General features: G+C 39.5%; 2 protein-coding genes across 8 annotated transcripts in view; both read right to left on the bottom strand.

Annotated features, from left to right (window-relative positions):
* CLGN (calmegin) overlaps positions 1-6,874 on the bottom strand; it is a 45,083-nt gene extending 38,209 nt beyond the window's left edge. The window contains exon 1 of one of the 3 annotated variants that reach the window (NM_001034205.2): positions 6,764-6,874. The gene's annotated coding sequence lies outside the window, so the exon portion shown is untranslated. Of the gene's footprint in view, positions 1-6,226; positions 6,328-6,607 lie in introns of those variants that run through there. The other 2 variants (XM_024977040.2, XM_024977039.2) reach the window with 2 other exon arrangements.
* A 4,790-nt stretch (positions 6,875-11,664) lies between these two features.
* The window catches only part of MGAT4D (MGAT4 family member D), a 63,423-nt gene continuing 52,878 nt past the window's right edge, over positions 11,665-22,209 (bottom strand). The window contains exons 11-13 of one of the 5 annotated variants that reach the window (XM_059876254.1): positions 20,772-20,936; positions 16,589-16,898; positions 11,665-13,206 (exon numbers count right to left, since the gene is read on the bottom strand). In XM_059876254.1, the coding sequence (XP_059732237.1) occupies positions 20,922-20,936 (15 nt within the window). In that variant the 3' untranslated portion in view covers positions 11,665-13,206; positions 16,589-16,898; positions 20,772-20,921. Of the gene's footprint in view, positions 13,207-15,966; positions 16,899-20,771; positions 20,937-22,209 lie in introns of those variants that run through there. The other 4 variants (XM_059876253.1, XM_059876250.1, XM_059876251.1 and 1 more) reach the window with 4 other exon arrangements.

Genomic DNA, 22,209 nt, shown 5'->3' with positions numbered 1-22,209 from the left:
AATACAGTAAAAAGTGGGGAAAGAACCATAATAGCAGAAATAATAGTTGAAAATACAACTTTCTAGTGATTTAGGCAAATAACTACAGTGTTTCAAGAATTTTGGATCTGATCCTATAAAATTCAGAAACTACTGAAGATGTGAGAGTAGTGAAGTGATCAGAGCTGAAATCCAGGATATGTAAATACTATTTGGTTTTAGTAGTTATAGAAAGAAGAAACTAAATCTGCACTGGGCTCTTTTAAAACATAGCTACACATTAAAGTTAAAGTGGACTAAAGAGCATTATTTTCAAAATAATGGTTATATAAACATTATAATGATACATTTATTTATTGAAGATTTATAGCACTTCTACATAGTTTCAAAGTGAAGAAATTTGCAACAACAAAAAACATACAAAAATATAAGCTCACTGACAGCCAGAATTCTCATTTCTGTACTCACAGTGCTAGCCAGAGTCCCAGTGCATGATAAACAGAGACATATTTATGTTCACAGAATGAATGAATGCAAAAATGACAGGAAAAAATGTTACCGGGGAAGATAAATAGATGTTACTAAGCAACCAACTAGAATGACTTTATTGTTGCAGCAGCACTGCAACCATAAATTTGGCAAAAAGATTTCTAGGCAATTAGGGGAAGGCCAGAAATAAAATGGAGTTTCACTGTCTATAAAAGTCTACAAGATCCTTGGAGGAAAAATCCTTTTTTAGAATTTTAGAAAAATTCATGGGTTGAAACCTTATATATAGTAGATGTTTTAAACTATGGTTTTATGAGACAGAAATGGTCATGTCAGTGCTTCCAACACTGGCCCTCTGAAGTCTTTTAGAACATTGTTAAAACGTAACACAAAGTATTCCTATAGATAAAGGAGATAATAATTTAGAAACTTTGCAGTTTTATGCTCTAGTTTAATATGGGGAAATTAAACATATTATTCAACTCTATTCTACATCTATGAAGAAACACCTCGTTGTGAGGTATTTCAGAATCTTGCTACAGACATTCTGCATTTTAACAACTCAGTTCATAACTTACTAGAAAAGATAGTTAAAAAAAAATTAGATGAAAACAGTGTTACCACGTCATAAAAAAAAAAAAAAAACTGGACAAATTTTCACCAAAATTAAAGGGTACTTTCGGAATTATCTGGCTATGGTGCACATAGTTCACTTTGAAGCATCACAAATAAGGTGGAGAGATAGGTAATGCTGCTGCTAAGTCGCTTCCGTTGTGTCCGACTCTGTGCAACCCCACAGACAGCAGCCTGCCAGGCTCCTCTGTCCCTGGGATTCTCCAGGCAAGAACGCTGCAGTAGGTTGATAGTGGCATCTTACATAGGCAGCCTTCTTCCCAAGAAGCTGCAAGACTCCATTTGAAATGCAGAAACTTTCTCAAAGAAGCATGCTTCAGAGTAAGTCACACCTGGGATTTATAAATTTTGTAATAGCTAATGTTTCCAGAAATTCAAGAGAGGTTATTCAGTAGATTAAAAAAAAATTTCATCATTCATGAATTCATTTAACAAATACTATGGCTGTCAATTATGTGACAGGCATGATGTTAGAATAACTTACTGAACTTACAGTAATTAGCAAAACATAGGCCCCTGACTGCAAAGAGCTTATAGTATGGGATGGAAAGCAGATGTTAAACAAATAACCCAGGTATAACACGTAGTAAATTGTGACAAGTGACCGACTAGTAAGGAATTTGTAGGAGTTGGTAATCGGGGAACTAAATTTGCACGGTAGAGAAGTGTCAGAGAAAGCTTCCTTGAGAAAACTACATTCAAACTGAGGCACAAAGGTTAGAAAGGACCGATTTCCCCAGGCCATGGGCAAAGGAAGAACTGAAAAGAGAAGAGTGGAACGAGGAGAACAGGAAGTGCTGTTTGAGTACACACTATTCAGGCTTATGAATTCCAATCCTTACAGCTACTCTCTGATGAAGGTACTGGTACCCCATCCTACATAAGGAAAGCAAGACTCAAGGAAGCAACTTACTCAAGAATACAGAATGCTACTAAATAGCAAAGGTAAGACCCAAAGTTATAATAGGTATAGCTTCAAACTCTATATTCATTTCGTTAAAGCTCCAAAGTTAGAAGGTTTAACTATTTAGCTCATTAAACAGCCTATAAATTGATGCTCTAGGTCTATATATACAAGGTTAAGTATTTTTTTTAATATGTTCCATCCTTTAGACATCCATTCCAGTTTCTGTGGGCTTCATATTCTAAAAGCCATATTTTGATGTCTATCCAAACTATAATTTATACACACAAATCTAGTTAGTTGGTTAAATGGCCTTTAAAATCTTTCCAGCAAAGATTTTAAAGCAGCTTAAGGCTACAAAAAAATATAAAAACTAACAACTTCATCAGTCAGTTCAGTTGCTCAGTCGTGTCCGACTCTTTGCAACCCCATGAATCACAGCACGCCAGGCCTCCCTGTCCATCACCATCTCCCAGAGTTCACTCAGACTCATGTCCATCGAGTCAGTGATGCCATCCAGCCATCTCGTCCTCTGTCGTCTCCTTTTCCTCCTGCCCCCAATCCCTCCCAGCATCAGAGTCTTTTCCAATGAGTCAGCTCTACGCATGAGGTGGCCAAAGTACTGGAGTTTCAGCTTTAGCATCATTCCTTCCAAAGAAATCCCAGGGCTGATCTCCTTCACAATGGACTGGTTGGATCTCCTTGCAGTCCAAGGGACTCTCAAGAGTCTTCAACACCACATTTCAAAAGCATCAATTCTTCAGTGCTCAGCCTTCTTCACAGTTCAACTCTCACATCCATACATGACGACTGGAAAAACCATAGCCTTGACTAGACGGACCTTTGTTTCATAGTATTACTTTATATTTCTCTGACATTTTAAAATTTTACAGTGTTCACACAAATTTCAGGATATTTAAAAAGACAGTTATGAAGCTCAAGGATAAACAGTAAGGCTTACTATTGGAACTATAATTATCACATGACAGATAATGTAAATGTTTCTGGGTATCACCTTAATGAAAGCATCTAGAAAGAATGTCTTAACTGTTAGCATTTTTAACTTCCTGTGGTAGCCACAAAAATGACCCCCGCCCCAAAGATGTCCACATCTGATTCCTTGGTTCCTGTGAGTGATACCTCACACGGTAAAGGAGGCCTCTCAGATGGAACTAAGGTTGTTACCTGCTGCTGCTAAGTCGCTTCAGTCGTGTCAGACTCTGTGCGACCCCATAGACGGCAGCCCCAGGCTCCCCCGCCCCTGGGATTCGCCAGGCAAGAACACTGGAGTGGGTTGCCATTTCCTTCTCCAATGCATCAAAGTGAAAAGTGAAAGAGAAGTCACTCAGTCGTGTCTGACTCTTCGCAACCCCATGGACTGCAGCCTACCAGGCTCCTCCATCCATGGGATTTTCCAGGCAAGAGTACTGGAGTGAGGTGCCATTGCCTTCTTTGAGGTTGTTACCTAGCTGACCCTAAAATAGATTATTCTGGATATGCAGGTGGGCCCAATATAATCACACAGGCCCTTAAAAGTCAGTGAGAGAGGGCAGAAGAGATCTGAAGAGTGAGAGGGACTCCACCCACCATAGAGATCTTGAAGACAGTGGAAGGGGGGTCATGAGCCAAGGACTGTGAGTGGGCTCTAGAAGGTGAAAATCACAACCTTCAGCTGACAATCAACAAGGAAACAAGAACCTTAGTCCTACAACCAAAAGAAATTGAATTCTGTCATCAGTCTGAATGAGCAAGGAAGAAGAATCTCCCCAGAGCTTCTAATAAGGAATGATGCCTTGTCAACACCTGATGGCAGTGCAGTGAGACCTGTGTCAGACTTCTGACCTATAGAACTGTGAGAAAATAAATGTGTGGCATGAAGCTGCTAAGTTTGTGGTAACTTATGATGGCAACAATGAAAAACTACAACTTCTAGTATTCCTGTGCTTGATTCTAGCTTCTTTGAAACAGTTCTCATCAACCAAATCTTACTTGGTAAATGCAATAGCTTTTTCAGTCCTATTGCCTACTGCTCTCTCTTGACCTTGCTGACTGCTTCTTCCAAACTCTCTCCTTCCTTGATTTCCATGATGCTATTCCTGAGTCTTGATTCTCTTCATCTTCTCTGCCACCTTTATGAGCTCTTTCTCCAATCTCCTGTAAATGATGCTGTTCCTTGAGGTTCTGTCCCCAGGCCTTCTCCTTACATTTCATATACTCTTGGCTTCTACCTCTAAAGACTAACTAAAGGCTCCCAAATGTTATCCACAGCACAGAAGCCACCAGTCTTTAGTTTCTTCAAGGATATATCAAAGCCTCCATTAATTTGAGGCTCATCTTTCCACCCAAACTGGCTCTCTAATCTCAGTTCCCTTCTTCCATTAACTGCACCTCTGGTCAACCAAATCAGCCATGTGACTCTGTCACTATCTTAAGATTATTCTTCCTGATATTCTATATCATTGGTAGCTAAACCTGTTTGGGTGTTTTTGAGTGTATCTTTCTATATCCATGCCATAGCCTTAATTTAGGAATCCATGACTTTTGAAAAGCATCAGTAAAGTCCCACTTTGCTTCTTCGCTTCCAGTCTTCCCAATCTATCTGCCACCTTCTCTCCAGCATGAATTTTCTAAAGAACAAGTCTAATTGTACTACCTATTCATAAAAACGTTCAACAGTTGTCTACAGTACTCAGCATAAATTCTGCCCTTTTAAGACTCATTTCTTACTCTTGACACTCACCTATTAACACATTCATGCTTTCTATCTGCTATTGTAATGAGATGTTTCTGGTATTCAGTTTTAATGGCTGACTGAGGACTCACCAGCACGATTAAGCCTCAAAAGTACTGTTGGAAAAATCACTAAAGTTTTAGTTGTTACGTAACTTCAGCAGGTCAACTACAAAGTGATATGATAGAAAGTACACTGAGTTTGGCACCATCATACCAAGTTTCACATTCTATTACTAAAAAGGAAAGGGTTAAAACTGTTCTAAACCTTTTTTTCCCCCCATCTATCAAGTGAAAGGATTAAGCTGGATGATCTTGCTGCTGCTGCTGCTAAGTCGCTTCCGTCGTGTCAGACTCTGTGCGACCCCATAGACGGCAGCCCACCAGGCTCCACCATCCCTGGGATTCTCCAGGCAAGAACACTGGAGTGGGTTGCCATTTCCTTCTCCAATGCATGAAAGTGAAACGTGAAAGTGAAGCCGCTCAGTCGTGTCCGACTCTTCGCGACCCCATGGACTGCAGCCTACCAGGCTCCTCCGTCCATGGGATTTTCCAGGCAAGAGTACTGGAGTGGGGTGCCACTGCCTTCTCCGGGATGATCTTAAGGTCTATTAAAGTCGGCAATTCTAGCTTTCCAGTTAAGAGCACTAAAACTTATTAGGAACAAGCAATAAGGCTAATTTATAGCACTTGACAACTCACTCCAGTATTCTCGCCTAGAGAATCCCATGGACAGAGGAGCCTGACAGGCTATAGTCCATCGGGTCACAAAGAGTCTATCCAACACGACTGAAGTGACTAAGCACAGCACTGTTCAGTTTCTACGGATCCATTAACATACACCATCCATACACAATAATCAACTTGATCAACTAGATGAGGGCTATCTTCGATGGATTTACGTATAAGTTCCAAATGTGACTGGAAGATCAAACCAATTGCATGTGAAGACAAAACTGTAAACTGAAAAGAAGTCAAACAATTGCCGAAAGGAAGGTTACCTTCAGCAATTAAAAGACCCAGAGTGACGTAAAAATTTTAAAGCAAACAAAATCGCAGGGCTAGATCAAGGTTTTGATGTTTTTAAAGCATCAAAAAGTTTCCGTACAAAGTAACTTTCCTAATTCGAGAGTTCTTCCCATGGCCACTCTCGAATGATCTCCTTTCTCCCTTCTGGACGTTGTTGCCGTTTGCTTATATATCAAAAGCAAACGCCTCGGAGCCCTGTTGCTCCGGCAGGTGCTATAAATAAAATCAGCTAAAGTATCTGATCGTAAACAGCCCGTCGGCGATAATGAGTCTCGAGTCATTAGGGCTTCGTGGGATTCACCACAACGCTCTCCCTCCCTCCCCAGCGGCGCGCACCGGGCTCCAGGCGGCGCGTCGAGGGAGCGGCCGGGAGTCGCGGGCCACCAGCGCCGAGAGGTCACGTCCCTTCGCCTCTACAGAGGCGGGGAGGGCGTGAACTGAGCCTAGTTGGGTTTGACTCGCCTTTCGGTGCGAAGTAGCGGGCGGAGTGAGCAGCGCTGAAATGAGACCGGCCCCCTCTCCATCCCTCGGGAGCGCGCACCGAGGCTCGAGCGTGGAACGGGGCTGAAATGGCAACCGCTGGAGTAACGGACTCGGCTCCCCGGGGCCTCTGAACCCTCGGGGACAGGCCTCTGAACCCTCGGGGACGGGCCACCTGGCCTTCCCCGCGCCAGCCCCAGCGCCGCAGGTGGCCATGGACACAGAGGTTCCGGGGATCCCAACCGACCCCGAGGCGGGCATCACCCCGCCGCCCGCCCGGGCCGGCCTCCCTACCCCCGAGGCCTGGAGAGCCCGCCCGAGAACCCCGCTGGCCGCGTCCCCATCCCCAAACTCAGCACCCACCTCCTCACGGGTCCCTACCGGGTCCGCCCGGCGGACGCCCAAGAAAGGGGCGCAGCAGGAACCCCCGCCCTGCGGGGAAGAGCTAAGACTCGGCTTCCTCACCCCCAGCTGGAGCACAGAAGGACGCGGAAAAGTGACCTACTACTACCCACGCACCTGTCTTGCGGGCCCGTTTTCGGGAGTGGCAGCTCAGATGTCCGAGCCGCTGCCACTTGGTCCCCGCGTCTCCCCCAGCTCAATCCAGCCGCCGGCCGCGCAGCAGCGACTGCTAACCGCGCGTGCGCGTGCGGCCGCGGGCGGGGAAGAGGCGGCGGCCGCAGGCGCGTGCTGCGCGCACCTGCACCGAGGGGCTCAACCGCCGCAGAGGGACCTTCCCAACCACGCGCCGCGCGGCCCCCACCGGCCGGTTGTTGCGTGCATCCGGCTCCTCGGATGGCCTGGGAGGAACTCCTCGCTAACCATCCGAAGACCCTTCCTTTCCGCAGAGCGCCTGCTCTCTGCGAGCAGTGAGGTTCAACCTCCTAACGCACGTAATTGGGCCCTGAATTTTGAGTAAATCACATTTTAACAGCGTCCAGTTAGTACCCCAGGCCTTCCCTGGGGTTCTAGACGTTCTGATGGGAGGTCATTGTGGTCAGCAGGGAGCTATTCTTCCCTGAAAGTGTATGATAGAGATATATTAAATATTAACATAATAAAGAGTACTGCATGGTTTCTTTCTGAAATGCTACTGATAAAGAATTGTTCATCTTTCGTTGTGTTTACTGCGCTCTAAACAGTTTTACATTCATTATGTTATCGAACGTCCCAACAACCCTGGTGAAAAAAACGGAAGATAATTACTTGCCTTTGGCTTTAAGTATTAATGGTGTAAATGGAGTTCAAATCTTTTCCAAAGCCTGTCATTTTAACTCACTAAAAGTTAAAATATAGCATAAACATAATAGTGAATCACAACTTTCTTTGCCCCATAGATGTTGGATCATACAGCCCTTACTTGCTTATTCTTGGTAGTAAATTTTGACTTTGATTTTGGTATTATCATGCTTTCAATTTTATTGTAATAATAAAATATTTAACTTGTGATATCTCTATTAAAGAGTCTCAGATTAAGGGAATTGATGGAGCTCCATGCATAAAATGTGATTACTGGCTAGATATAAAGATCACTGAACATTTTTCACATTGTATTCGCGATAAGGCCACTATATCTAGACTTCTGACACTGTCATCTTCTGTGTCAAAGATGGTATTTTTGGTATTTGGATGGTATTTATGGGTTTTTGAAACAACTTTTTAAGTCAACTTTATTCCAGGTACTTTTAACAGTATTATGCTCTTCTTTTCTTAGGCTTTGCAACTTCTGTTATTCAGCACAATTCTGTGACCGGTAACGAATTTGACTTGTTAGAAAAGAATTTCTGAAGGATCCACTCAAAGTTTGCAATGAAGAAGCTGAAAGCTTAAACTTTAGGAACAAGGAATCTAAGCTAAATGAGCCCTTAATCTGATCCATTGATGTAAAGATTTTTAAAAACTCCAAGATTCAGATATATGCTTAATACTTATTCTCAGTTTAGAATGTTGTTTGAGGGAGTACCTATTTATCTATTTTGTTATTTTAATAGGAATTCAGAATGAAAAGCTAAAGTGTTTCCATGTTCCTCGTACTGAGAGGCTTATCAGACACTTACTGAATATTTAGCTTCTACCTGCTAAACTATGAAAATGTTGATAATGCAAAGATCACAACTATATGAGCTCTGCTTTCAAATAGCTAATATATTTAGAAAAACAGACATATAATCTGTTGACCACCATTCTAGAAAGAGACCCAACTGAGATAAAAAGGCATTTATCTGGGGTCTGTTAGGACTCCACCCTGGAGACACAGACTCAAGAACTACCTGAATTGTGTTTTGCTGGACTACAAAATGAGGGAGGCTTATAAAGGCAAAAACCGAATGCTTAAAGTTACTTGAGTGGTTATCAAGAATTATAATTGGAGCTGGCAAGAAGTAAGGGTGCTTATTAAGTGAGGATTGGTGGGGGTCCCAAATGGTTGCATAGTTACAAGGGGAGAACTTGAGACCATAAGGTTGCAGCTGACAGGTGTTGTTTTGAATACAGCTGGTGGTGTTCTTGAGTCTGGCATAGCTCAAAGAAAGTTCAGGTTCTCAGTGGTGCAGAGACTTCTCTGAGACCTGGTCCTCATTGGCCACCCAACTCCATTTTTGTATGCCTGATCCAAGATTACTCCATTATAATTTTGTTATCAAATTAAATATCCAATAATGTATAAGTTACATAATAGAATGGACAAAATGCTGGGACAGAGTATGTTGCCATTCATTTTTCCTAAAGGAAAGTTTCATCAGAGAAGTACTAATGGACACTATGAAAGCCAAGGAAGTGGGCATTCTTGGTATCATGGTTGACATTTTCTGTCTCTACTTGTTATCAATTCAGGTAAACTGTATTACCCTAAGAAATCACTCATTTTTATCTAAGCATTCAGAAAGAAAATATCAGTAAAACAAAAATCTTTCATCTCATGATTCATTCATTACCTATGAGTAGCTACTAATATCAACACAGCATCTAAAAATATATGCTAAGGTTAGTGAGGAAAAAACAAAAACAACATAAGATGATGGTCTCCTTGGGAAAATGCCTGCACAGATTTAGCTCCCATTATTTGTTCATAATTGTTTCAATTCTGTCACCAGGTGGAAGATCCATACAGAACACAGCAAATCCCTAGATACTTTACACACTTAGATTAGAAGAGAGTGTCTCTTTCCCTTCTACCAGGAGTATACCACATTTACTATTACAACTACTATTAGTAGTACTACCATATAACCATTTACATCCACAGTATCTAAGGCAGATGATGGTGGCTATTATCAACACTTGAGAGACATTCTGGCAACAGACTTTGACTTGCCATGCCTCCAGTGTTTACAGAGCTATTCATTTAAAAGTAATGTTGAAAAAAAAATGTCTGAATGTGGCTTCTACAAACTTATCTGATATATTGAGTCAGGTGCTTAAATACATAATTTGCCTTCATATATTTGTTTGAAGACAAGTGATTTTTAAAAAGCAAAATTAGTATATTATAAAATGAATGCCCCAACCAACCAGTGAGCACTATTTGCTCTGCTATACTTCAGATAGGTGTCTAAGGTTCTCCAAATCTCCCCTTCCCCATACACTTAGACCAGAGGCTGTGGGTGGTGAACGAGGCCCTCCAAATATCTACCATTTGGGAGCAGTGGGGATGGGAATGGAACATGGGGGCATCTCTCCCGGCTACATTATCTACCATTTGGGAGCAGTGGGGATGGGAATGGAACATGGGGGCATCTCTCCCGGCTACATTAGAAACATTTTTGAGAATTGCTTTGTGCTGACCACTGAAACATTCTGTTCTGGAATCATTCCCATAAGGACAGCAGTCATTGGGTTGAGTCTTTAAGGCTGTCTTTTATCTTCCTTCTCTTTATCATAACCTCAGCATCTGCTATGCCCAGGGTATATCGGTCAGTGTTCAAATGCTTCTTTCTGAATGTCACAGCAGAGTTCCCTTGGAATCATCTGGAATCATTCAGGCTTTTCAACAACAGCCAGTGGAATGTTGGACAGTCTCCTTTAATACTGTTGGACACCTTATCTTTGACAAAGGAGGCAAGAATATACAATGGATTAAAGACAATCTCTTTAACAAGTGGTGCTGGGAAATCTGGTCAACCACTTGTAAAAGAATGAAACTAGAACACTTTCTAACACCATATACAAAAATAAACTCAAAATGGATTAAAGATCTCAACGTAAGACCAGAAACTATAAAACTCCTAGAGGAGAACATAGGCAAAACACTCTCTGACATACATCACAGCAGGATCCTCTATGACCCACCTCCCAGAATATTGGAAATAAAAGCAAAAATAAACAAATGGGACCTAATTAAACTTAAAAGCTTCTGCACATCAAAGGAAACTATTAGCAAGGTGAAAAGTCAGCCTTCAGAATGGGAGAAAATAATAGCAAATGAAGCAGCCGACAAACAACTAATCTCAAAAATATACAAGCAACTCCTCCAGCTCAACTCCAGAAAAATAAATGACCCAATCAAAAAATGGGCCAAAGATCTAAATAGACATTTCTCCAAAGAAGACATACAGATGGCTAACAAACACATGAAAAGATGCTCAACATCACTCATTATCAGAGAAATGCAAATCAAAACCACTATGAGATACCATTTCACACCAGTCAGAATGGCTGCGATCCAAAAGTCTACAAATAATAAATGCTGGAGAGGGTGTGGAGAAAAGGGAACCCTCTTACACTGTTGGTGGGAATGCAAACTAGTACAGCCACTATGGAGAACAGTGTGGAGATTCCTTAAAAAACTGGAAATAGAACTGCCTTATGATCCAGCAATCCCACTGCTGGGCATACACACTGAGGAAACCAGAAGGGAAAGAGACACGTGTACCCCAATGTTCATCGCAGCACTGTTTATAATAGCCAGGACATGGAAGCAACCTAGATGTCCATCAGCAGATGAATGGATAAGAAAGCTGTGGTACATATACACAATGGAGTATTACTCAGCCATTAAAAAGAATACATTTGAATCAGTTCTAATGAGGTGGATGAAACTGGAGCCTATTATACAGAGTGAAGTAAGCCAGAAGGACAAACACCAATACAGTATACTAACGCATATATATGGAATTTAGAAAGATGGTAACGATAACCCTGTATACGAGACAGCAAAAGAGACACTGATGTATAGAACAGGCTTATGGACTCTGTGGGAGAGGGAGAGGGTGGCAAGATTTGGGAGAATGGCATTGAAACATGTGAAATGTCATGTATGAAACGAGATGCCAGTCCAGGTTCAATGCACAATGTTGGATGCTTGGGACTGGTGCACTGGGACGACCCAGAGGGATGGTATGGGGAGGGAGGAGGGAGGAGGGTTCAGGATGGATTTTCTTTTAAAAATTTAGAAAAAAATAAAAATAAAAAAGAAAAAAAAAAAAAGAAAAAGGAAAAAAAAAAATACTGTTCCAGTTTATTGTATCAACCCTTCAGGTATTTTGTGCCAATCTTGGATGGTGAACTGAGAAGTCCTAGTGGGTACCTTTACAAGGAATTGTGCCTTCTTTTTGAGAAATGCTCTACCTGGAATTAGTTGTAATTTTTCATATTAACCTGGAATATGATCTGGTAGATTTAATTTTAAAAGCTGAAAACTGAAGTCAAATTTTAAAAATACATGTCTTTTATTCTTATTTTTCTTCCCAACTTTATTGAGATAATAGTTGACATATAGCTCCTTTCTTTAAAAAAGAAAGTGAAATGGTGCATATGAACAGTTCATCATTCATATTCACTTTGGTATGTGACACGGTTCATATTGATGTAAATGTGTGAAGTTTTTTAGTCAAGGATAATACAGCAGTTTGAATTAAGATTTTCATATTTTATGAAGCATAAGAAAGAAGTAATATCTCATTATTTCTCAAAATAAAGTAAAACTCAATAGAATAACAAGAGGAAAAATAGATTTTAATAGATTCCTATAAGAAACTGATGAATTAATAAAGATTTAAAAGCATTTAACAAATAAATTAAAAAGCCTGATATAAGAGAAACCAGCACCCATTGAATAGGAATATTTAAAGAAGACATTTATAAAGCACAAAACTAACATTTATAAAAACAAATAAAAAAAGGAAATCAACTATACCTCAATAAAAATGCAAATGAGTAATGCATATTTTAAAGGGAGTATGTAAAGACTATACATTCTTCCGTAATTCATATGAAATATAAGAATTCATAACTCTCAAAGTTTATCACACAAAGTTCTCTAACAACAAGGTAATTAAATTTATAAATCAACAATAAGAGATGGCAAAACCAAGATATTAAAAAAACACTCCCAAATAACCCAAGAGTTAAGAATGCAATAAGAAGAGAAAATATGAAATCTTTAGAAACTGAATGACTGTCAGAATACATATACATCAAGATGTTTGTTAATCAGCTCAAATGGCACTTGGAAGTTTTAGTTTTAAACGCATGTGTTAAAAAGACAGGAAGATACTGTGGCGCCGCCAGCCTCAGAGTTGCTCGGCCTTGTGCTTTCTATTTTTGGTGTCTTAACACAATAGATAACAGCATGTACTGGTTCACACAGGACCTGTCCCGGATGATAGCAAGTTTCTGAAATGTTAGCTACTTAGCTAAAATGTTTAGCTACTTAGATAGCTACTTAACTATCTAATTCAACAAAAGATATTTCTTTATTTTTAAAAACTTCCCTGTCTTATTTTTATAAAAATTTGTAATAAATAGCAAGGATACAAGTATCATAAACAAATATGCAAATTTTTCTTGACATAGAGGCAGTTAAATATTTCCAAATCTACTAGCTTGTTCATTATTCCTTCCTCTTGTATATAATCATTTGTTTTGAATATTACAATTTCTGAAAGATGCCATTAGAAATCATGGTGATCGAAGATTAGAGTATTACAGAGCTGCTTCTTGTTGGGCTTCATTTTTCATATTTCCTGTAATAAAAATAAGAAATCTGTTAACATCTAGAAATAGTATATTATTCATTCATAAGGATGTAATTATTTTCATGACAGTTTCTTGACAGTACTCTTTCCTTATTCTGTTCTTTTGCTACCACCTCCGTCTGCTCTATCTTTACATAAAAGAGACACATAAAACTTTACATAACAATTTTGAAGAAAATACAAACATGCTGCATGTCATTATTCAACAGTTAATGTATTTTGATGGGAACTATTCTTCTATGCCTTCTTCCATCACCTCCAACCAGGACTAACACAAAACAAATGGGTCATACACACACAAAAAGCCATTGTTTAACTGACATTCAAAGTTATTTGGGCATCCTGTATTTAATCTGGCAACCCTGCCTGCAACACATGGAAACACTCTGCCCTGAGCCCAGTGCACTGCAGTAAAAGGAAGATGACCTTTCGTGTAGGACGAAGCACTAGCAAATTATCAAACACGCTGTTCTCTGGCTTATCAAATAACAGAGACTCTAAGTACTTTGAGTTTTCAGAAGTTATTAGTACTGAGACATTTTGGTTGAAATTCTTTATGTTTATTATAGATGTAGAACATGAAATGATAAAGGACATTTAAATTGAAGACATAGGTAAAATTTTAAAATTTGTCAAACTAAAATTCATCATGAAGGTGAATTTTTATCTTACTAGATTATTATTTTTGAACTATAAGCTAGATGAATAGAGATAACCTAAATTATTTTTCTGCTTAATAAACTATATATAATTTATCTTATAAAAACAATTATATGAGAAGTACAACAAACAACTGGTTAAGGAAAAAATTTTACAATAAGGTTTTTAAAGGATGTAAAAGGAGTAAATATTAAGGAAAACACAGCAATGAAAGTGTTGCTATGGTGGTCTTGATTAAAGAAAAGACAGAGACTTTTACTTCTCTGGGGACACGTATGTAAATCTTATTTTACTTAACAAAATCAAAAGTTGAAAAAAATTGAAATGAAACATCCCACGTCTCTGTTTAAGGTATGGCGAGCTAGACTCCCCTGGAATGAGCGAGCATAAATGAACAGAAAAGGCATTCATACACTCTACAACATTGTTTGCAAACCAACAGATTCTTCCAAATGTACCAAAAACTTCCAGGAAGCCTCATCCTTTTCAGTTTTATAAAGGAATATGAAGATAAATGCAAGGTCAGTCTGAGGGTGAGGGAAAGGAAATAAAATTTATCTATATTGCCACCAGGCAACCAAGAATCACCAAATACTTGAGAAAGTGTGCAACAAGACAGGAAAAGATCAAAATAAACAGGCAGATAGTTTGATTTTATTATAGAAAAAAACCCAGCTCATTCAGAATGCAGAAGAGAACTTCAAAATTGTTTACTGAAAAGATCTAATACTCAGAAATTTGAGGAAAACTGTATCCTCAAAACAAGAAGATGCTAGGAAAAAACAGAAGAACATTTTTAAAAACTTCAATAGAAAAGTTAGTCAAGGAACCCCCCAAGTACATAGGAAAACAAGTACAGGAAATAGTAGATAAAAGCTATGACATATAGAGGATTGGCTAACTAAGTTTAATGTCTGATTATTAAGACTTTCAGAAATGAAAATTAGGGAAAAAAAAGAGGCAAAATAATCAAAGTAATAATATGCCTTGGACTAAATATCTGTGTCATCCTTTCTTAAATTCGTATGTTTGAAGTGTAAATCCCCAGTGTATTTGAAAGTGGGCTCTTTGGGAGATAATTAGGTCATGAGGGTGGAATACTCATGAATGAAATCAGTGCCTTTATAGTAATAGTGAAGTTGCTCAGTCGTGTCTGACTCTTTGCGACCCCATGGACTGTAGCCTATCAGACTTCTCCGTCCATGGGATTTTTCAGGCAAGAGTACTGGAGTGGGTTGCCATTTCCTTCTCCAGGGGATCTTCCCAACCCAGGGATAGAACCCAGGTCTCCTGCATTGTAGGCAGACGCTTTACCCTCTGAGCCAGGAAACCAGAGCTTTCTCTGCTCTTGGCCATGTGATGATATAACCAGAAGACAGCTATCTGCAAACCAGAAAGAGGACCCTGACCATAACGTGCCATGTTGCCACCCTGATCCTGGACTTACCAGCCTCCAAAACTGTCAGAAATAAATTGCTGCTATTTAAGCCACTCCATCAGTGGTATTTTTGGGCACAGCAGCCCAAACTAAGATGTAATAAAAATGAATAAGAATCTGAGTTAATATTAATCTATCCTGCAGGAAAAATAATTGTGTGGAAAAATAAAAATTAGCAGCACAGATATATTATTTAGCTGTAGAAAGATAACTACAAAGATTCAAAGTAGGAATGATTAAATGTTGCCTCTGGAAGGCAATGGCACCCCACTCCAGTATTCTTGCCTGGAGAATCCCATGGATGGAGGAGCCTGGTAGGCTACAGTCCATGGGGTCGCTAAGAGTCGGACACGACTGAGCATCTTCACTTTCACTTTTCACTTTCATGCATTGGAGAAGGAAATGGCAACCCACTCCAGTGTTATTGCCTGGAGAATCCCAGGGATGGCGGAGCCTGGTGAGCTGCCGTCTATGTGGTCGCACAGAGCTGGACACGACCGAAGTGACTTAGCAGCAGCAGCAGCTGGTGAGTCAGATAGAGCAGGGGAAGTGGGGAGAGGGGACTGATGCCTTTTATTATGTTCTTGTTATTAACTTTTAACTATATGTGTGTGTATATTACTTGATAAATAGAAACAAAGCTATGAATCTTAAATATAATTGAATTTTATTCCATTTTGAAATGCCGTGTTTGGAAAATGGAAGGGAGAATCCATTCTGCAACCTTTCATCAGTTTGGAAACATATAATCTTAGGTATTTAAATGTCCTAGGAAATTAACAGTCCATCATTTCCCTGAAGTTGATTTAAAGGATGCTGAAAGCACTTCAGATTCCTAAACTGGGAGGGAAAAAGGAGTGGTGGTGGTCTGCTTGTTGTTCTTGTATGAAAGAAGGGAAACATTCAGAAAGGAGCTGTGAAAGGAGACAGACACTTGACTGATTTGATAATGGATAAAGGTGCCTGGGAAATTCAATACCTGAGCTATTGATACTTTATTTCCACAAAGCAGCTGGGGATCTATCATATTTAGAGCTATAGTATGTTTGGGTATCTTTGAACACTACAATGTTGAAAACTCCACATATGCTTTACCATATCTCATCTTTGCTTCAAGCTTTTCCTGATCTCAGTCCCACTTAAAAGTGAAAATAATTAAAAAAAAAAACCTTTCATCATGATGCAAGTCTAACTGAAAGTCACCAGTGCAGAGTTATACTCATGGAAATGTACCCACATTAAAGTGGTGGTCTGTAGATAAATAAAGCGTACTTTTGGTTGTATAATATATAAAGCAAGGAACAGAAAGCCACTTTGAGGAGCTCTGGAAGTGCACGGGTCATGAGGAAGCCATGGAGGATGATCAGAGCAGTAGCAGGCCACGTGGGGAGGACCCCTGGAGGCCAGAGGCCCCAGTGATCTCACTGCCTGGCACCAAGCGTGACCGCAATTCCTGATCCTCCACAGGTGACCGCCGCCTTCTCAGCTGTCTTCCTTGTCTATGGGAGTATCTCTGCTCTCAGAATCTAACGTGGAACTTTCTGGATGGAGACCTTCTGTGAGCTGTACTTCTTGGTTTTTCCTGAGAACAGAAGAGAATGGAGAGAGGGTGGTGATGATGCAGGATTAATGACAGATGTGAAGTAAAGGAGGCAGGTGAAATAACGAATTACATTTATACTAAGGTACTAATTTGAAGTATAATTAATTTTCTCGGAGAGATAGGATACTTGTATACATAAAAAGGGAAGCCTGGTGTGCTGCAGTTCACGGCGTTGCCGAGTCTGACACAACTGAGCGACTGAACAACAAACAACAATACATAAAAAGAATGAACTGGAAGTCCTGGAAATTAAAATTTAGTTTTCTGAAGCTTAAAAACAAATGAAGAGACGGAAAAGTAAAAGCTGCAAGAATGAACTAGGAGTCTGCCTAATAAAATGGTGAATCAGACACAGGTACTTTCATTCTTTCTTGAACTCACACTTAAAACGACATTGAAGGCCATTTAGAAAATGCATGATCTTACAGAATGAGAGAGAAGACAAAGGTAACAAAATGAACGATGTCTAAGAAAGCTGTATCTCAAACCTCTGGCAGGAAATGGACAAGCATTCTGCAGGGCAGAACCCGCCATGTACTGCTAGAATAGGAGGTGAAAGTGGGGCAAAACCATGGGGGTGGCTGGCAAGTCTGTCTGAGAGGTGGTTAAAGCTCTAGAGACCATCTCTGGCCGCTTGATTTCAGATGACTATCTTTTCTCCACTCTTGAAGGATAATTCTCTAAAAAGGAAAACAGGGTACCTAGACTCAAACCAGGGTAGGGGCAATAATGAAAAACAGGGTAAATAAATGAATTCTGACAAAGTGAACACTGAAAACTCCATCTGTCTTTGCCCACATGGCTCTCATATTCTCTAGCAATTTAAGCAAGACCTAAAGATACTAACATAGGGAGACTTCCCAAAAGAAGGACCTATCCACTCCTTTCAAAGTGAAAGGGACAAATCCAGCCATGTGCTACATCCTCCAATCAGCGCTCTCTGCATTTGAACACACAACCTACCTACTATCACTGGATATATGAGAAAACCCTTTAACATGAAAACAGGGACTTACTTTAAAAAAAACTGGAGGAAAGAGAAACTATACAGGAAGTACAAAAAAGATTTTATACAAAAAAAAGATATTATAAAAATTTTTTTAAAGAAATCTTTTTAAAACTATTAAAATTCTCAGATAGTTGATAGTCACTCAGTGGGGTCCAACTCTTTGCGGCCCATGGACCTTTCCAGGAAAAAATACTAGAGTGGGTTGCCATTCCCTTCTCCACGGGATCTTTATGACCCAGGGATCAAACCTGGGTCTCCTGCATTGCAGGAAGGTTCTTTACTGTCTGAAGCACGAGGGAAGCCTCAAGGCTGCCAGGCTCCTCTGTCTGTGGAATTCTTAGGGCAAGAATACTGGAGTGAGTTGCCATTCCCTTCTCCAGGTGGATCTTCCCGACACAGGGATTGAACCCCAGTCTCCTGCATTGCAGGCAGATTCTTTACCACCTGGGTCACCAGGGAAGCCCTCAGAGGATTAAGCTGAACTACTAAAATTTCAATCACAAAATAACAACCAAATGTTATAAAAAGAGGCAGTGACGTTAGGAGAATAAAAGGGGTTCTTAGAGATTAAAAGTGTATTAGCAAAACAAACAAAAAAACCAACCAAATCAACCAGCCAATTAAAACTGCCCTCCCCTGCAAAAAAATAAAAGACGCTCTAATACAAAGAATGAAAGATAAAATTTAGAAACATTCCCAGAAATAAATGCAAATAGAAAATAGGAAACGCGTTCCTTAAAAAGATCATGGAAAGGGGAAAATTCATAAACAGAGTAATCTGTGAATATTTTCCAAGAATCAAAGCCTGAGTTTTCAGATTAAAAAGCCCCACCAGATTTAAATACAAGAACATTTTTAAAGGTTTAGAGATGGGGAAATTGACCTTATATAAAGAAACAAATTAAAATGGCTTTAACCACTTTTCAATAGCTATACCCTTGAACACCTTCAAAAATGGGGGGAATCATTTCCAACTCAGAATTTGTTTGCCCAGCTAATTTAACATTTAAGTTTAACAGACTGAAGTCATTTAAAGATGTTTTATTTCTCCAAGACTTTACATCTCACACAATCTTTTTCAAGAAATTACTGGTGGGTATGCTTCAATGGCACCCCACTCCAGTACTGTTGCCTGGAAAATCCCGTGGATGGAGAAGCCTGGTGGGCTGCAGTCCATGGGGTCTCTAAGAGTCAGACATGACTGAGTGACTTGACTTTCACTTTTCACTTTCATGCACTGGAGAAGGAAATGGCAACCCACTCCAGTGGGTTGGAGAATCCCAGGAGACAGGGGAGCTGTTGGGCTGCCTGGAGAATCCCAGGAGACAGGGGAGCTGTTGGGCTGCCTGGAGAATCCCAGGGACAGGGGAGCTGATGGGCTGCCGTCTGTGGGGTCGCACAGAGTCGGACACAACTGAAGCCGCTTAGCAGCAGCCACAGCATGCTTCACAAAAGCAAATAAGTAAATGAAGAATGATGTAGATCACAATCCAGAAAATAGGGGAATCAACTCAAGAGACAAAGAGGAGGATCCTGAGATAACTTCCAGAGCAGGTCAGAAGGCCCCAGGAGAGAAAATCTGTCAAGTGAAAGTGACATAAATGCAGAAAAGCATTTGGCAATATTCAACACTCATTCATGATTTTGTGAAATGTTCAAATATATCAAGAAAAGATTTAGATAATTCACAGAGAATCTGAGGTTTATAAGTACACTGAAATAAAGCCAACTTAAAACCCCAAAGGAAAAAAGTTGTGTATAAAGGATGAGTAGAAAGATTACACAATGTAGTTTTAGTGTAAATAACATGCATATCTTCATAATTATAAAATCATTGAATACTAAGCTAACGAATGATACAACTATACTGAGAGAGTAAAGGTTTGAATGGAGCGAATTCTATCAAAATTAAAATTATTCCTTGAGAGCTACTGTATACATGGAGCACAGGGAACTCAATGTTGTGTCCAGCCTGGATGGGAGAGGAGTCAGGGGGAGAGTGGATACATGTATACTTGTGACTGCGTCCCTTCCCTGTTCACCTGAAACTATCACATCATTGTGAACTGGCTATACCATAATATAAATAAAAAGTTAAAAAAAGTTGTTCCTTGAAATTTTGTTCACTGAAAGACGCTGTTAAGAAAATGAGAGAACAAGGCAAAGCTGAGACTTGTGGTCAGACTATAAAGAGAATTATTACAATTTAAAACTAGAAAGACAAACAACCAAATTTTTTAAATGGGCAAATATTTGAATAGATTTTTTATAAAATACATATAATGAAATATACTTAGGATATATCCTAAGTATATTTCATTATACATAATTATATGTATCTAAATATATAAAATTACATAAAGCACATGAAAAGATGCTCAACATCACTGGTCATTAAAGATATACAAATTAAAATCATAATGAGATAGCTGGGTTTGCTTGCTTTAGAATTTTATATAAATAGAATCCTACAATATGTAGTCTTTTGCACGTGGCTTTTTTCAGTTAGTATAGTATTTTAGTGATTTATCCATATTGGTGCATCTACTGAAAAGAATGTGGCTTCAAACTCAGATCTATTTTCTCCAAATTCATTGTACATCCACAGTACATGATAAAAAGGGAAGAGGAAATTCCTCTTTTACAATACATGATATTATATTCCCTTTTACAGTACATGATAAAAAGGGAAAGGAAATTGATCCTTCTGAAACAAAGTATTAGTGAATGTTAGAAAGTTACATGCATAAAATTTAAAAACATTCCAAACATAAGGATATAAAATAACACATTGATGACTAGCTGACAATTTTCTATATATTTATATCAATTTTTATACTTACCCTTATTATTGATGGTTTAACTTTCTGTGGTATGATGTAATCTCTTACCCACTATGAAGAAAGTTGAGAAATAGTCTAATCCTTGTTATGCCATTTTTTCCAAACAATGATTCTGATCATTTTTAAAGAAGGTGTTAAATTTTGAAATTCCTAATAATAGATATCCTGTTGGAAATTTTTTAAATAATTTAATACAATCATATTTTACACATCATTAAATTGCTATTTCTTTCTGTTTTATGCAGTATGAAGAATAAAAAAAAGTTAAGATTATAACATAAAACTATGAGTGATTAGATATACGTTCTCCTTAATCTGTCACGAATTTACAAAGATAGGTTAAAATATCTTATCTTGTAAAATAGATATATAAAGGAAAAAAAGAATCCCTTATAAAATAGCATCAACAAGTAAAAAGGCATAGACTAATTTCTGTCTGCATCACCTGTAACTATGTTTTATGTATTTTGATGATATTACTTTCTGTATAAAGATTCATAAAAGTTTTCACTATTCCAGACACTTGTTTACCAAACCCTTTAAATCTTGAATTCCACCTTGCCTGATGGCTAACAGCTAATGTATACTGAGTTCACACTCTAAGGTACTGTTTCAAAGGGTGCAGTACAATAAATACACGGACCACAGCCTTGTCTAACTCAGTGAAACTAAGCCACGCTGTGTGGGGCCACCCAAGACAGACGGGTCATGGTGGAGAGGTCTGACGGAATGTGGTCCACTGGAGAAGGGAATGGCAAACCACTTCAGTATTCTTGCCTTGAGAACCCCATGAACAGTATGAACAGGCAAAATGATAGAAAAGGTGGAAAGAGGGCAGACGAATAATGAATGAAATGATGAGAGGGTGTACATGTGCATTTGTCTCATTTCAACTGAGAGTATTAAAGCAATCATTAGCTTTGTTGTGTGAGGAAGCTAAGAAGGATAGCAATGTCAACAGCATTGCAGAGGTGAAAGAAATCTTAAGGCTCATTCATGTCAACCTCATTCTCTAGACAAAGAAAGCTCAGAAGAGTGGTAGGGCTTCCCAGTCTCAGGTACACAGGTCAGTTAAGTTCAGTTCAGTCGCTCAGTCGTGTCCGACTCTTTGAGACCCCATGAATCGCAGCACGCCAGGCCTCCCTGTCCATCACCAACTCCTGGAGTTCACTCAGACTCACGTCCATCGAGTCAGTGATGTCATCCAGCCATCTCATCCTCTGTCGTCCCCTTCTCCTCCTGACCCCAATCCCTCCCAGCATCAGAGTCTTTTCCAATGAGTCAACTCTTCGCATGAGGTGGCCAAAGTACTGGAGTTTCAACTTTAGCATCATTCCTTCCAAAGAAATCCCAGGGCTGATCTCCTTCAGAATGGACTGGTTGGATCTCCTTGTAGTCCAAGGGACTCTCAAGAGTCTTCTCCAACACCACAGTTCAA

The sequence above is a fragment of the Bos taurus genome, chromosome 17 (assembly GCF_002263795.3).
Source record: "Bos taurus isolate L1 Dominette 01449 registration number 42190680 breed Hereford chromosome 17, ARS-UCD2.0, whole genome shotgun sequence".
In the NCBI taxonomy this organism is placed as follows: Eukaryota; Metazoa; Chordata; class Mammalia; order Artiodactyla; family Bovidae; genus Bos; species Bos taurus.
Note: the sequence above shows the minus strand (reverse complement) of the source record. Positions and strands in the feature narration are given on the sequence as shown.